This window comes from Natator depressus, chromosome 1 (genome assembly GCF_965152275.1).
Source record: "Natator depressus isolate rNatDep1 chromosome 1, rNatDep2.hap1, whole genome shotgun sequence".
Lineage (NCBI taxonomy): Eukaryota > Metazoa > Chordata > Testudines > Cheloniidae > Natator > Natator depressus.
In genome coordinates this window covers 261481990-261499102 of record NC_134234.1, presented here as the reverse complement: position 1 = coordinate 261499102, position 17113 = coordinate 261481990, and the positions used below count along the sequence as shown (strand labels likewise).

The 17113-nt window shown below is 44.4% G+C and overlaps 1 protein-coding gene across 1 annotated transcript in view; it reads right to left on the bottom strand.

The window, feature by feature from the left end:
* Window positions 1-17113, bottom strand: part of AGBL3 (AGBL carboxypeptidase 3) — a 56347-nt gene that overhangs the window by 8991 nt on the left and 30243 nt on the right. Inside the window, exons 13-16 of the mRNA XM_074950873.1 lie at window positions 8188-8286; window positions 6333-6401; window positions 1912-1965; window positions 424-478 (exon numbers count right to left, since the gene is read on the bottom strand). Coding sequence (XP_074806974.1) covers window positions 424-478; window positions 1912-1965; window positions 6333-6401; window positions 8188-8286 — 277 coding nt within the window. The remainder of the gene's footprint in view (window positions 1-423; window positions 479-1911; window positions 1966-6332; window positions 6402-8187; window positions 8287-17113) is intronic.

Genomic DNA, 17113 nt, shown 5'->3' with positions numbered 1-17113 from the left:
ATTTCATCATGGTTGCTTAACCAAAATTTTGCAAATGAAATGTTATGACATTTTGTAAAGGCAAAAATATTGATTGTGTGTCTGTGGAGAATCTTTCTGGAATAAATAATTATTAAAGGCATAAATAAATAAATAATGTCCAAGTAAAAACAAAAATTAACAGTAGGGTAGGGTGAGGTGGGAGCAGGGAAGGCTTATACTTGTAATTGTATTCTTCTACTTTCCTCATTGCCTAACTTATTGGTTCCTGACTCCACGATAAGCTACTGGGGCATGTGATGTCTTTCTGCCCAGTTGTTGGCCCATGAAGCAGCAGTATAATGCTATGTCCTACAAATCCCATCAATTATCAGTGCTAAAAGACAATATTTGGATTACAGGGGCTTCATACCCCTCTGCACGCCCCCAAAAAGTGAGGCTTACCTTTCACCATGGGATCAATTTTCTTAAGTATTTTATGTAATGCCATGCTGCTAGTCTGTAAGAGAGGACAGAGACATATATGTATATTATTATTATTAGTCTACTCTAAATGAAACTGTGTGAGAGACAGAAAGAGAAAACGGCATTGTGCTGCTGCTCAATGGTTTGCCGAGGGAGTGCAAATTGGTTCAATGATTTCCCCAGAGGGTGAAAACTTGGGTAGAAGTTGGGTGGTTTGTTCCAGTGGGAGAGGGTTAATTGGTTGAGACTGAGTGGTTTCTGGAAGGCTGAACTGGCTGGTTGGATTGCTGTTGGGATAGGCGGAATAGACTGACCATGGGAGTGAAGCGGGATGTAGAGGTATTGGGGACATGGAGACTGATGGAAAACACTGGGTCACATGATAGACCTTGTTTCTGGAATTCTTAATTTGGGGATGGTAGTGGAAACTGAGAAAAAAATCAAGCAGGAAGACTCATGCAATATTAATTTTATTTGCAAAGAGATTCAGTTTTGTATTTCTTAATCATTTTTAGTGGCAAAGCTAATACATGAAATAATTTTACAAATATGATTTTGGAGATGACTGTCTCTTTACCAGGTCCATGAACTAATAAACCAAATGAATCAATGGTAGTAGAGACATGGATTTGTCATCTTTTATTTATGTTCTGCTCAATTATATCTGTAGCACTGCACAACAGTGAGAAGCACCACAGCAAGATTCTTTAAGATGAAACTCACTATCACGATCGAGAGTCTTTTAAAAAGATTTTGAGCCAAACACTCAGCTGTTGTAAAATGCCATTGCTCTACTGAAGTCAATGGAGTTATGCTGGTTTAAACGAGTGGAGAATCTGGCCCTTTGTGCACATCACTTCATTTGTAGAACGAGTGTAGCATTTAATAAGTGGCAATGCTTACTAAAGCAGGCTACGTATCACAATACTTTTTGAATACAATACTTAGTGTTCCTGGACCATCTGAGGGACCCTGACAAGGCTTCCTTTAGGTGTGGCCTGAGTGGCAGTGAGGTTTGCTTTTTTTTTTGGTACTTCCTTGATTCCTCAGGATTTAGCGGACTGCCTGAAAAGTGCTGTCTGCTGTGTCAACCAGAATCTTTCCTCCTGGCCTCTTCAAGCTGGGTTGTGCAACACTTGTAACACTGTTTTGGCTCACCCATCCACTATGCCTGAAATTTATGAACACTTTACATGCTCTCTGTCACTAAATCCTTGTTTGGATTTACACTCTGGAGTAGGACTAATTTAGACTTGTGGCCTTAATTAATGTCCTTTTTGGACAGCTGGGCCCACTGTTTTAAAATCCCATGTATGAGGGGTACTCAGGGTAAAAAGATAAAGAAACAAACAAAAGCTAACCACCATATTAGGGATGGATGCAGATTGATCCTTCTGGACAGCATGATTTATAACAGGAACTATAACCTCCTAGATCACAAGATTCTTTCCACTCAAATATAAGTACCTGGACTTTGGTGACATCATTACTTCTGGAACTAAAGGGGAGACAGACTGAAACCTTTGAAAAGAGAAACATATGAATCATATGACAGAATGACACCATCAGCACCACAAATAAGGAAACCAATAACATATTTCATGCTACTATTGTTCGGTGAGCTCTCTGTAGACTAAAGCAATTTCAAACATCTTTTACCATTTACTTATCGTACACAATGGGAGTCAATAAAGGGAAATTAGCAAACAGGTTTTTATTTACCTGCACTAGAAAAAAGCATCGTGTTTGAAAACGGTTTCTAAACATAATCTAAAACACGGTTTCTCTAAACCAATTCTGAACACAGTTTGGATGAGATTCTTTTTTTTTTTTTTAAAATAGGAACCTAAAATTAGGCATCTAAATAACTGGCCTGAATTTTAAAAGGGCTGAACACTCAAAGGGGCCCATTGACCTGTATGGAAGCTGCTGGCACTCAACACTTTTGAAAAACTGGCCACAAGTAGGTGTTTACACAGAGATTTAAGAGCACAACTTAAAGCTCTTATTTTTTGAAAATCTTGGCTTTAGGGCCAGATTTTCAGTGATCAGGACCCACAATAAGAGTCACATTTTCAGAAGAGCTCAGCTCCAACTAAATAAAGAATTCAGCACCTGAATTCTTTTGAAAATCTGACCCCAATTGTGGAACCAGATTTTTTAAAATCTGGTTCTAAGGGGCTAGAGTTGGGGGGCTCCTAGTTGTATCAAGAGGAGGCCAAAATGGGATGGGGGGAAACACAAATATGAGATACCATTTTGAACTTCAGTTTCAGGCGTAGGCCCTGAATTTGTGAGAGATTCTATGCTGATGATCCCCTGTGCTGGCATAGAACCCCACTGACCATCGACAGAACAGTGTAAGTAAAATGGCAGACATTGAGAGCACTCGGATTTTGTTGCACAACAAGGCTTATTCTAATAACAAAAGATCCAAGACTCTCTTTCCTGCTTTAGAACTTCATTCCCATGTTCCCTGCACACAATGTGCAACTCCATCAGTTTTACTTTCGGAGTAAGATGTATCTGGGGAAAAACAGGAAGATACACCATGCATCCTTTAAATTAACAGGCAGGATGGAAGCTGCAATACGGTTAGAAATGGGAAGTCTGACACAACAGTTGATCAATACCAAAAGTGTATTAAGATTTAGATATACAGTGTATTATTAATTACCTGTACTATTTTTTGTATTCTGAAAGAGCCCACAGTACACTAAGTTCTGCCAACCCCCACAGAAAGATACAATACTTCCCCTGAAGCTTTAGGGCTTGCAGTCTGTCAAGGTTCCTCCCCCACTCTGAACTCTAGGGTACAGATGTGGGGACCTGCATGAAAAACCTCCTAAGCTTATCTTTACCAGCTTAGGTCAAAACTTCCCCAAGGTACAAAATATTCCACCCTTTTGTCCTTGGATTGGCCGCTACCACCACCAACCAAATACTGGTTACTGGGGAAGAGCTGTTTGGACACGTCTTTCCCCCCAAAATACTTCCCAAAACCTTGCACCCCACTTCCTGGACAAGGTTTGGTAAAAAGCCTCACCAATTTGCCTAGGTGACTACAGACCCAGACCCTTGGATCTTAAGAACAATGAACAATCCTCCCAACACTTGCACCCCCCCTTTCCAGGGAAATGTTGGATAAAAAGCCTCACCAATTTGCATAGGTGACCACAGACCCAAACCCTTGGATCTGAGAACAATGAAAAAGCATTTAGTTTTCTTACAAAAAGACTTTTAATAGAAATAGAAGTAAATAGAAATAAAAAAAATCCCCCCTGTAAAGTCAGGATGGTAGATACCTTACAGGGTAATTAGATTCAAAACATAGAGAACCCCTCTAGGCAAAAACCTTAAGTTACAAAAAAGATACACAGACAGAAATAGTTATTCTATTCAGCACAATTCTTTTCTCAGCCATTTAAAGAAATCATAATCTAACACGTACCTAGCTAGATTACTTACTAAAAGTTCTAAGGCTTCATTCCTGGTCTATCCCCGGCAAAGACAAAATATAGACAGACCCACATACCCTTTGTTTCTCTCCCTCCTCCCAGCTTTTGAAAGTATCTTGTCTCCTCATTAGGTCATTTTGGTCAGGTGCCAGCGAGGTTACCTTTAGCTTCTTAACCCTTTACAGGTGAGAGGAGATTTCCTCTGGCCAGGAGGGATTTTAAAGGGGTTTACCCTTCCCTTTATATTTATGACACAGTCTAATTCTCCAGTCCTGCAAACACTAATGCACATGTGTAACTTTACCTATGGGACTTGTGAGATAGGATAAGTTGAAACAGAATCATCAGTTATACATTTCTAATTACTAAATAAATAATAATAATAATACCCACCTGTCCTGAGGCCACTACATTTACAACAAAGTCCTGAGTCCTTCCATGGATCCCCTTTAAACGTGGCTAGGTTAACAGCACACTCATCTGATTGCTACACAGCTGTTCCTGGCCAACAGCATTTAGGTTATGCAACAATTTATGGGAACTGTCTTTTGGCCTGCCTACCAACTGTGTGTCTGATTGTGGTGTGTTTGCGTGTTCTAGACATGAGTGATGGTATCGTTTCTTTCCTGTTAGGAGGCAGTGTATTTGAAAGAGCAGGATTCTTGTAAATTTCAATTTACTGCCTGCACATGAGAAGATTTATTTTATGATCACTCAGCAGTGGTCTTGTCATTGATATGCCAGAAGTCCAATTCTATTCCATTTGACCTACTGGTAAAATTCCCATGGACTTTAAGGGGAACATGATTGGGCATATGTATTTGTATAAAGTGTACTAAAGTATTAATTAAAACATGCTACTTGTTATAAGAGAGTCAGATTTTATATCCAACAACTTTGACAGTGTGCTTTTGACATAATTAAACACAAGAGATGCTAGCTTGGTCAGTTAATACATGCTAACTATCATGTTACTTCCTTTGAAAGGTAGGAAGGTATATGAATCGGCATCACATATCATGAATAGTGCAAATATTTTGATATTCAGAGCTCTGGGCTGAAATGGTTTCCAAAGGTTATTTAGAACCATCCATGCTTTTTTCTCTAGAACCCCAATAACCCTCTTTTTCCCCTCCTCTTTACAGGCCCCAAAGTGTTTGATAGGACAAGTGCAGAGTCCTGCACTTAGGACGGAAGAATCCAATGCACCGCTACAGACTAGGGACCGAATGGCTAGGCAGCAGTTCTGCAGAGAAGGACCTAGGGGTGACAGTGGACGAGAAGCTGGATATGAGTCAACAGTGTGCCATTGTTGCCAAAAAGGCCAACGGCATTTTGGGGTGTATAAGTAGGGGCATTGCCAGCAGATCGATGGACGTGATCGTTCCCCTCTATTCGACATTGGTGAGGCCTCATCTGGAGTACTGTGTCCAGTTTTGGGCCCCACACTACAAGAAGGATGTGGAGAAATTGGAGAGAGTCCAGCGAAGGGCAACAAAAATGATTAGGGGACTGGAACCCATGAGTTATGAGGAGAGGCTGAGGGAACTGGGATTGTTTAGTCTATGGAAGAGAAGAATGAGGGGGGATTTGATAGCTGCTTTTAACTACCTGAAAGGTGGATCCAAAGAGGATGGATCTAGACTATTCTCAGTGATAGCAGATGACAGGACAAGGAGTAATGGTCTCAAGTTGCAGTGGGGGAGGTTTAGGTTGGATATTAGGAAAAACCTTTTCACTAGGAGGGTGAAAACACTGAAATGCGTTACCTAGGGAGGTGGTGGAATCCTCTTCCTTAGAAGTTTTTAAGGTCAGGCTTGACAAAGCGCTGGCTGGGATGATTTAGTTGGGATTGGTCCTGCTCTGGGCAGGGGGTTGGACTAGATGGCCTCCAGAGGTCCCTTCCAACTCTGTTATTCTATGATTCTATGATTGATGGAGAAATGCCAGAAGAATGTAACATTTTAAAGGACTGACAGAAATCCCCATAAAGGGAAGGAAATCATGGAGAGAAAGTTTTTACAGAAGTGGAGGGAGAGTAGTAGGTGGCTTCTGAGGTCAGAGGGGATCTGCTCCAATCCTCTGCTCCAATGCATGTCCCTACAGAAAGGGCAAGGCTATCAAATAACATGCTAGTGGAGACTGAATTTTAGCATCTTTGGCCTCTCTCAGATTCTTGGATGTGGGTACCTTCCTTTAGCTGGAAACCTGTGACCTAAAATGGAAACCTGTGACCTAAAATAGATACATTTTACAGTAAAGAGAAGTGATCTTTTTCCGATTAAGTATTGTTGTTTTATCACAACAGTGTGTCCAAACTCACTCCTTCTGAATTAAGCTGCCCATATGTTAGTTTCTGGTCAGATAAAGAACAACTTCCTAAGCTGAAAGAAGGCACCTCCACAGTTTAGAGTATTGAAAAGCCCTCACATTTTTGCTTCCATTTCCTCTGTTCTTAGTGATGCTGTGAAAATTCTCTTCCGATGGTTTGGCTTTTCTCTAAATGGAAAACAATAAATAACCATCTTAACACATAAGGAAAAATATTCCAGCTCAGGAAAAGGGTGGTACAGAATACTAGGGTTCCAATGCTAAAAGCATGAGGTGTGGGCAAACCGCTGAAGATCAGTGCTTTCCTCTTACCGTTCTAGTCACAAACCAGTTATGAATCCTGGACACAAACATACCTTGAACTGGTAGCAGGCCCCACTCTTCCTCATCTCTGCATACCTGTTTTGTAACTCCTGGGATCAAGGGTGCAAGGTGGTCTTGGTGGCACGGTTGCCACTCTTTTGTAATTCCATAAAATTAATATATGGGTTCCTGTAGAGGGAGCTATGTATATGTAGCACAGAGCACAACCCAGATTGTGAGGCATCTTTTTATCAATCTACTTAAACCAGTGTTCCCCAAACTTTTTACCTCGCACCCCCCTTACCCCTGTCCGTGTCCCTGCCCCTCTGGAGCCAGGGTCGGGAGCAGGGCCACAGCTCTGGGAGGAGAGGACACAGGCAGGAGTAAGGAGGCCAAGACTGGGGTCATAGCTGGGGACGGGGACAGAGCCAAGGCCAGGGGCTGAGGTCAGCAGCCAGGGCCCAGAGCCAGCAGCCATGGCTGGCAGCTGGAGCCCCGGGTGTGGGGCTGGCAGCTGGGGCGTGGGCCAGGAGTGGAGCTGGGTGGCACTCCCTCCCCGCCCCCTGTGGGGGCTGGCCCAGGCCCCAGCCGTACCCCCCTGAATGTTCCTCTGTGCCCCTCTACGGGAGAGTGCCCCACAGATTGGGGACCTCTCTGATCTAAACCATTGATAAAACCCTCAACACTAGAGTATACATACAACTCAAAAAGGCATATCATGGAGAAAGCAGTTAACTTATTACTATTTTTTCTTTAAAATTTGTGAGCTATTTTAGTTTTCTAGACTTGGTCAGGCAAAGTGTGGGTGAGGGCTGCATGCAAACTTCCCCCCAGGGGAGTTGGACAATGTACTTAAATAGTGACCCAGGATATCTGTGGCAATTCAAGTCCTAACCCTTTTCTGACAGCTCTAACAAATTATACAAAATTCTGTGGCCATTTCTTGAAGGCCACAAGAGGGGATGTTGATAAGATCACTGATCTTGTCACTTAAATTAGTATTGCACAACATACTGCATCAGACAGCAAGTGCTCAAATTGTAGTAATTTTTTTCCCAGAAATGATGATTTACTATGCTTTTGAACAGATTTGGCAAAAGTTATTAATCTTCCCCAAGTAGCAGCTTACATAACAGTTTACTGTTTCTTGCTACTATCCTACATACAGTAGAAACGATAATCCACACAATGTACAATGTGCACAAGAAATTTTTAGTCTCTTTCCACATCTCAGCAAAGATTGACTAGCAAATGGCATGGTGAAAGTTCATATGAATAAGATTTCATTGTTTTTACACTATATACTACAGTACATATGTTAGAAGAATGTGAGGTGAGGTTGGAAGTAATTAGAACTGAAATTCACCAAATAAAGGCCTGATTCTGTGAAGTGCTGAGCATCCTCAACACCCATTGACTTTAGTCTTTCACAGGTGATACTCTGTATCCTGCAGGATCTGTATTGCAACATCTTTACTTTTTTATTGTTTGATTGCTTACTGGCTAATTTGCAAAGTGTAGTAATTCACAATGCAGTCATTAATGCAAAACTGTAAGGTTCTAGTGATCCTCCTAATTCTGTTGGATGGAGAAATGCTATTACAATTCACTGTCTAGCACGTATATAACCCCTGAAATAATCATGCCCTACCACTTGCTCTTGAGTATGGTTTGTATGGTTCTTTTCCAGTGTTACTAGATAGGAATTCCTCTCTTTCTTTGTTTTCATGCACTTCTTCTTGGATTTTACCTAGCAAACAAACCAGAATTTATATGGATGAGAAACAGTAGCACCTTACATTTCTATGAAGTTCCACTGTCTTGGGTAACTGGGGTCTGGATAAAAACAGAGTCATGTCCCCCCAACTTCTATTATTTTCATTGAAAATTCCCTCTATTGCCAGAAATCAGTTATCCAAAATGATTTAGTGCCCCCCATGACATTTGGAAAACCAAGGCTATAGTGTAGTGCTTTGCATCCTGAGGCCTCAGGTAAACCACAAATGTGTGTGTGCTAGAACGAACTTTTGTGGAGCGTCTATATCAGGGGTGGGCAAACTTTTTGGCCTGCAGGCCACATCTGGGTGGGGAAATTGCATGCAAGGCCATGAATGTAGGTCTGGGGCAGGCGGTTGGGCTGTGGGAGGGCGTGTGGGGTGTACAATGGGGCTCAGGGCAGGGGGTTGCGGTGCATGAGGGGGTGCAGCATGTGGGAGGGGGTTGATGGCAGGGGGTTGGGGGTTTATGGCAAGAGGTTGGGGTGCAGGTGGGGTGCGAGGTGTGGCAGGGGGTTGGGGTGCAGGAGTGGTGCGGCAGGGGGGCTCAAGGCAGGGAGTTAGAGGGCTCAGGGCAGGAGGGTTGCAGGAGGGCTTCGGGGTGCGGGCTCCTGCCCGGCGCTGCTTACCTGAAGCGGCTCCAGGGTGGCAGCGGTGGGCAGCGGGGCTAAGGAGGGCTCCCTGCCTGCCCTGGACCCGTGCCACTCCCGGAAGTGGCCGGCACCACGTCCCTGTGGCCCCTGGGGGAGGGGGAGCAGAGGGCTCTGCACACTGCCCTGGCCTGGGGGTACCTCCCCCAAAGCTCCCAAGTTCCTCGTTCCCAGCCAATGGGAGCTGCGGGGGGCGGTGCCTGCAGGCGAGGGCAGTGCGCAGAACCCTCTTTCCCCCGCACCTCCAGGGGCCGCAGGGACATGGTGCTGGCCGCTTCCGGGAGCGGTGGGGGACCAGGGCAGGCAGGGAGCCTGCCTTAGCCCCACGACACCACAGAGGTGGCAATCCTGCAGGCTGTGTCCAAAGCCCTGACGGCCCGGATCTGGCCCGCAGGCCATAGTTTGCCCACCCCTGGTCTATATTAACACCTGTAAAGGTGTTTTCTAACTGCCAAATCACTTGAATCAGTTAACTCAGGTTACAACAGGACCACAAAAATAGTGAGTGGCTTTTATAGTCAGCACAGGAGTAGTGCTGATGGAATCAAAGTCGGCCCTCCTTGACTAGAACCATGGTCTCTTCTGGGTTGACTCAAGGAGAGGAATATATAAAGATACATCTTTGTACTTTGCTATCATGGGATCATATGACCGAGTTTGAGCTTTACTGTTTTGTTTTGTTTTTTTTTAATTCAGGGGAGGGATTTTTGGTAAAAAAGCTCAGGTTTGGGGGAAGGTTTTTCACACTGCTTTCAGCTGGCTACTCCCCACAGCCCACCAGTCTTGTGTCACTCGTTAGGATAAACATGCACAATGCTCACCTGATGGTTGGAGGTGGAGCAGAGGGAATGAAGAGTTTGAAAGTGTCAGGAAAAATCCAGTTTATTTTTGTATAAATCAGTATTTGCTGGTAAGTCTAGAACAGTGGTTCTTAACCTGGGGTGCATGCATCCCTGGGGGTGCGAGATGTCCTTTCTGGGGGCGCGAGACATGCCAGATTTTTTTAGAAGGTAAATCATCGAAAACACAAATTAAGCACAGGCACGTAAGTACAACTACTTTGTTTCATCAAACCTATGTATTTATTAACATTATACATTTTTTTAATGATTACTGTAATATACAAACAAAAATATATCTAATTTTAAAGAACTGACCTACTTCAACGATTTTTGATAAGGGATGCGAGTACATATTTTGATTTTTGATAAGGGGTGCGAGAACATATTTTGAGAACTAAACGGGTGTAGGCTGCAGTAAAGGTTAAGAACCTCTGGTCTCGAATCTGTTTTAAATTTTTATTCAGCTGGTTTTAACAGGTAAATATTAACTCTTCACACCCACAACTGGAAAATTTTGACCTAAATATTTGGACATCTGGATTTATAATTCATAAGTGGATAACTCTTAGACTAAGGTTAAAGATGGTAATTTTTTGAGGAGGCCTGCAGGGGACAAGAGACAGAAATGCCAAATAAATTCCCACATAAAAGAAGAGGTGGATTAATCTCTGATAAGAAATAAATCTGATTAAATCAGAGTTAAAATAGTCCTGGTAATTACACAGCACTAGTGGTGTAATTTATAGTACACAGCATACATTGCTTGGTTTCTTTAGAAATGGAGCAAAGAGGGGTGGAGAAGCTTTAGTTTTAACCAAACATCATCAAAACAACCCAAAAGTTAGAATAATCCAAATGAAATCATAGAATCAATCAGCCCAGTCATCCAGAAAGCCTGTGTGTATCTGTTTTTAAAGGATTTTAGGGGCAGGCCACTTTTGGTATATAGATTTCTGTTTTATAGCTTTCCTTTTATTATTTGTATTATGTTAAAACAGAAAGCTACAATAAATGGAAACTATTAGTGTTAGCTGAAAATTACTAATAAAAAAATAACTCCCACACAAAAGACTTAAATGTAAAAAACAATTTTGCCCAGTAGGAGGGGATTGAACATCTGAAGTACTGAACACTAATCCCTCATGCCAAGGGCATAAACCCTGATTCAAAAGAATAGTTAGGTATGCACTTAAATCCATCTCTACTCAGCAAATCAATTCAGTTAAATATGCATTTAAGTCCCATTGCCTTCAATGCAAAGTGCTTTGCTGAACTGGCACTATAATAGCAAATGCTGCCCTCCAGAATAGCTACTATTGAGGGTAGGAACAGCACTGTGTTAACATCACTTAGTGCTAGAGTCATGACTGGTGCATGTGTTCTGGAAGGGAGTGCATCATCTGAACACTGTGAGACACGAGCACTTAGCATTAGGGAATGATGACTGACTCATCAGCTCATATGTAGGCACCATGAATTCTCATGCTGAATGCTGGTGTCATAGAATCATAGAAATGTAGGACTGGAAGGAACCTCGATAGGTCATTTAGTCCAGTCCCCTGCACTGAGGCAGAACTAAGTACTATCAAGACCATCCCTGACAGGTGTTTGTCTAACCTGTTCTTAGACAATGACACAGATTCCACAGCCTCTTGAGGTAATTTGTTTCAGTGCTTAACTATCCTTACAGTTAGGAAGCTTTTCCTAATGTCTCACATAAATCTTCCTTTCTGCAATTTAAGCCCATTGCTTCTTGTGCTGTCCTCAGTGGTTAAGCTGAACAATTTATTACCTTCCTCTTTATAACAACCTTTTGTGTACTTGAAGACTATTATCACATCCACACTCAGTTTTCTCTTCTCCAGACTAAACAAACCCAATTTTTTCAATCTTTCCTCGTAGTCATGTTTTCTAGATCTTTAATCATTTTTGTTGCTCTTCTCTGGATTTTATCCTATCTGTCCACATATTTCCCAAAGTGTAGTGCCCAGAACTGGGCACAGTACTCCAGTTGAGGCCTTATCTGTGTTGAATAGAGTGAGTGGAAGAATTACTTCTCATGTCTTTCTTACAATGTTCCCACTAATACATCCCAGAATGATGTTAGCTTTTTTTTGCAACAGTATTACACTGTTGACTCACATTTAGTTTGTGATCCACTATAAAAAAATGGTTACTAACCTTCCATAACTGTTGTTCTTCAAGATGTGTTGCTCAGGTCCATTCCAATGTAGGTGTGTGCTCGCCCCAAGCACTGCCACCAGAAAGTTTTCCCTCAATGGTATCTGTTGAGTTGGCTCTGGTGTCCCCTTGAGTCGCGCTTTCATAGCACCAGTATATAGGGCCCTGCCACCCGTTCAGTTCCTTCTTGTGGGCTAATTACGACAGAGGGGAAGGCAGGAGACAGGGGGTTGTAATGGACGTGAGGAACACATCTCGAAGAACAACAGTTATGGAAAATTAGTAACTGTTTTTTCTTCTTCGAGTGCTTGCTCATGTTCATTCCAATGTAGGTGACTCCCAAACAGCTGTGCAGGTGGAAGGTTCAGAGTTCATTGGCACGCTGACTGTAAAACTGGTTAGCTGAAATTCACGTCGTCTCTAGCTTGCTGGGTGATGGTATACTGTGATGTGAAAATGTGGACTGATGACCACGTTGCTGCTCTATAGATATCCTGAATTGGAACTTCTGCCACAAACACTGCCACCAACGCTTGAGCTCTTATAGAATGGACTGTCAATGGAGGAGCTAGGACCTTCACTAGGTTGTAGCATGTGTGGATACAGCAAGTGATCCATGATGAGATTCTCTGGGCCGAGACTGGACAGCCTTTCATTCTGTCCGCAATGGCTATGAACAGATGGGTGGACTTCCGAAAGGGTTCAGTCCTTTCTATATAAAAGGCTAGCGCTTGCCTAACATCCAGTGAGTGGAGTCTCTGTTCCTCCCTATTAGTGTGTGGCTTAGGATAGAAGACTGGCAGAAAGCTACCCTAGTTACTATAGTCAGGGTTCCCTCCCCACTCTGAACTCTAGGGTACAGACGTGGGGACCAGCATGAAAGACCCCCTAAGCTTATTTCTACCAGCTTAGGTTAAAACTTCCCCAAGGCACAAATTCTTTGTCCTTGGAGGGTACGCTGCCACCACCAAGTGATTTAATAAAGAATCAGGGAAAGGACCACTTGGAGTTCCTATTCCCCCAAAATATCCTCCCCCCCCCCCCGGCCAAGTTCTTAAACTCCCATTTCCTGGGGAGGCTTGAGAATAATATCCTAACCAATCGGTTACAAAGGGATCACAGACCCAAACCCCTGGGTCTTAGGACAATAGAGAAATCAGTCAGGTTCTTAAAAGAAAAAATTTATTTAAAAAAAAGGTAAAAATCACCTCTGTAAAATCAGGATGGAAAATAACTTTACCGGGTAACAAAAGATTCAAAAACACAGCAGAACTTCCTCTAGGCTTAGTTTCAAAGTTACAAAAAACAGGAATAAACCTCCCTCCAGCAAAGGAAAAATTCACAAGCAAAACAAAAGATAATCTAACACGCCCTGCCTGGCTTTTACTTACAATTTTTGTAATAAGAGAGACTTTTAGGATGGTTTATAGGAGAAGGAGTTTTCTGACCTGATGCTTCTCCGCTTCCCAAGAGAACACCCCAAACAAAACCTTCCCCCCTCAAGATTTGAAAGTATTATCTTTCCCCATTGGTCCTTTTGGTCAGGTGCCAAGCAGGTTATTTGAGCTTCTAAACCCCTTACAGGTAAGGAGGAATTCTAGGCTACCCGTAGCTGTATGGTTATGACAGTGACTTAGGATAGAAGACTGGCAGAAAGCTATCCTAGTTACTATAGAATTATGAGACCACCTTTGGCAGGAAGGATAGGTGTGGCTGCAGCTGTACCTTGTCCTTGAAGAAGATCGTGTACAGTGGCTCAGAGGTAAGAGCTCGGATTTCTGAGACTCTTCTGGCAGAAGTAATGGTGATTAGGAAGGCTACCTTCCAAGAGAGGTAGAGCAGAGAGCATGTTGTCAGTGGTTTGAACGGGGGTCCTGTTAGCCTTGCCAGCACCAAATTGAGGTCCCAGGGTGCTGCTGGCTGGTATACCTGGGGGTACAGCCATTCCAGCCCCTTAAGGAATTGGCCACAGACTGAGTTTGAGAAGACTGGCCAGCCGTTCACCCATGGGTGAAAGGCTCAGATTGCAGCTAGATCGACCCTTATGGATGACACCGTTAGGCCTTGCTGCTTTAAATGGAGTAGGTACTCTAAAATGAAGGGCAGTGATGACTTGGTAGGTGAAACACCCTTTTGTGCTGACCAAATAGAGAATTTCTTCCATTTTGTCAGGTAAGTGGCTCTAGTAGATGGCTTTCTGCTCCCTAAAAGCACCTCGTGAATTGGCATGGATCAAGCCAGTTCTGCTGGGTTCAGCCATGGAGCTTCCATGCCATGCCTTGATGTAGAAGGCTGTGATTCTGAGAGATCAAGTCCGGAAACAAGGGCAGGCTGATTAGTGTGTCCACCGAGAGATCTAGGAGGGTGATGAACCACTGCAGAAACAGCCAGGCTGGGGCTATCAGGGTAAGATGTGTCCTGTCCCTGTGACCTTCAGCAGCACCCTGTGTATGAGAGGGATGAGAGGGAATGCACAGAAGGGTTGGTCCGTCCTAGGGAGGAGAAAGGAGTCTGTGAGTGACCCTGACCTGTGGCCTAGGAAGGAGCAGAACTGAAGACACTTTCTGTTGTACTTAATCATGAACAGGTCTACCTGGGGAGTTCCCCACCTCTGGAAAACAGTGTTCATGTCTGGTCGGTAAATGGACCACTTGTGATGGCTGGAAAAGGTTTTCTTGAGGTGATCTGCTAACTCATTCTGTGACCCTAGGAGGTAGGAGGCTTCAAGGTGGATCGAATGGGCTATACAGAATTCCCACAGGTGAAGTGTCTCCTGGCATAGGGGAAAGGAGCGCACTCTACCCTGCTTGTTTATGTAAAACATTGCTGTTGTGTTGTCTGTGAGGACTGACATGCAGTTACCCTCCAGGTGGGGTTGGAACACCTGGCATGCTAGGCGTACCACCCTCAGTTTCCTCACATTGATGTGTAAAGAGAGCTCCTCTGGGGCCCAGAGGCCTTGAGTTCTCAGGGTCCCCTGATGCATCTGTCATGAAAGACATTGATGGCTGGGATCTCAAGAATGGGACTCCTGAGCATACTGTCCCTGTGTCCAGCCACCAAAGCAGGGTGGAAATCACTGATGGGGGAAGTGAGATCACCTTGTCCAGATGGTGTCGACCTGGTATGTATACTGATGCTGGCCAAGATTGGAGAGGCATGATGCCATATGCCCCAAAAGCTTTAAGCAGTTTCTTGCTGTGGTGATGGGGTGACTCCTCAGGCTCTCTCTGAGTGCCCCTAGAGCTCTGAACTGGTTTTCTGGGAGAAAGGCTCTGGCCTAGGTCAAGTCAAGGACAGCCCTGATTAATTCTCTCCTTTGAATCAGGGAAAGGATGGATTTCTGCATGTTTATCAACAGCCCCAGATCCTGGGAAGTTTACTGTATTAACTTTACATTTGCCTCCACCTGGGCCTTGGATCGACCTCCAGTCGTCTAGGTAGGAGTAGACCTGAACTCCTTGTCTCTTGAGAAAGGTTGTGACTGCCATGCACTTCGTGAACACACGAGGAGCTGCTGGCAGGCCAAATGGGAGTACTGTAAATTGGTAGTCCCTGTGGTTTTCAATGAACCGTAGGAACCTTCTATGTCCCCAAAAGATAGCAATATGGAAATACTCGTCCTTCAAGTGGAGAGCAACAAACCAGTCCCCTGGATCCAGAGAAGGGATAATGCTGGCCAAGGAGGCTATGCGGAACTTTAGTTTCTTCATGAATCTGTTGAGGTTTTGGAGATCCAAGATCAGTGTGAGGTTGCCACTGACTTTTGGGATTAGGAAGTAACGGGAGCAGAACCCCTGGCCTCTTAATTCTGGCAGAACCTCTTTCACTGCTCCTGCCCTTAGGAGTGACTGCACCTTCTGGGCTAGAAGTTTCTCATGAGAAGGGTCCCTGAAAAGAGATGGGGAGGGAGGTTGGGAAGAAGGGGAACAAGTGAATTGAGCTATCATGCATAGTACCCAGCGATCTGCAGTAATGAGGGCCCACACCCGATAGAGGTGGGATAACCAGACCACAAACTCCAGAGAAATTGAATCCATACCGCATCCTGGTAAGTCATCCCCGAGCATCCAATCAAAAGGCCTGCTTAGACCTTGCCGAGTGTCTCGGGCCGGGGGGGGGCAGGCACTGGGGCAGACGAGGATTGGGACAGAGGCCTCCTCTAGTATTCTCTGTTCCTTCTCCTGCTGTACCCTGTCTCTGCTGTGGTGAACAGAAGCAAGCCATTGGTTGGGCCTTGGGGCTTGTAATGCTTCCTGGCGGGGGCTGGTGTATGCAGCCCCAGGGATTTAAGGTTGGCTCCAGAGTCCTTTAAGCTATGCAGCTTCGAGTCTGTCTGCTCCAAGAAAAGCGATTTGCCTTCAAATGGAAGGTTCTGAATTGTCTGCTGAACTTCATAGGACAACCTCAAAGATTGAAACCACGAGCTTCATCTCATGGTCACTGCTGAAGCCACGGAACGGGCTGCAGAGTCTGCTGGAGGGATGCCTTAGCCATTGATTTCTCCTCCTCAACTAGGGCCAAGAACTCACCCTTGGACTCCAGTGGCAAAAGCTCCCTGAATTTCGCTATTGCACTCCAGGAGTTGAAATCATACCAGCCCAGGAATGCTTGATGTTCAGCGATCCTGAGCTGGAGATTCCCTGTTGAGTAGACCTTTCTGCCAAAAAGGTTGAGTTTTTTTTTTTACATCTTTAGTCTTGGGAGTCAGCCGTTGTTGACCCTGCCTCTTCCTTTCGTTTGCTCCTGAAACAACCAGCGAGCCCAGTGGGGGACATGTATACAAAAATTCATACCTTTTGGGAGGGACAAAGTACTTCTTCTCCATCCTCGTTGCAGTAGGTTGGAGGGATGCAGGAGTCTGTCATAGAGTTTTTATAGGCTCCCGGATGGCATCATCATTCAATGGCATGGCCACTGCTGATGGCCCTGAGGCTGCTAAAATATCCACTAGAGCAGTGTTTCCCAAACTTGGGACACCACTTGTTCAGGGAAAGCCCCTGGCGGGCCGGGCTGGTTTGTTTACCTCCCGTGTCCGCAGGTTCGGCTGATCACGGCTCCCAATGGCCGCGGTTCGCAGTGAGCTGCGATCAGCCGAACCTGCGGACGCAGCAGGTAAACAAACTGGC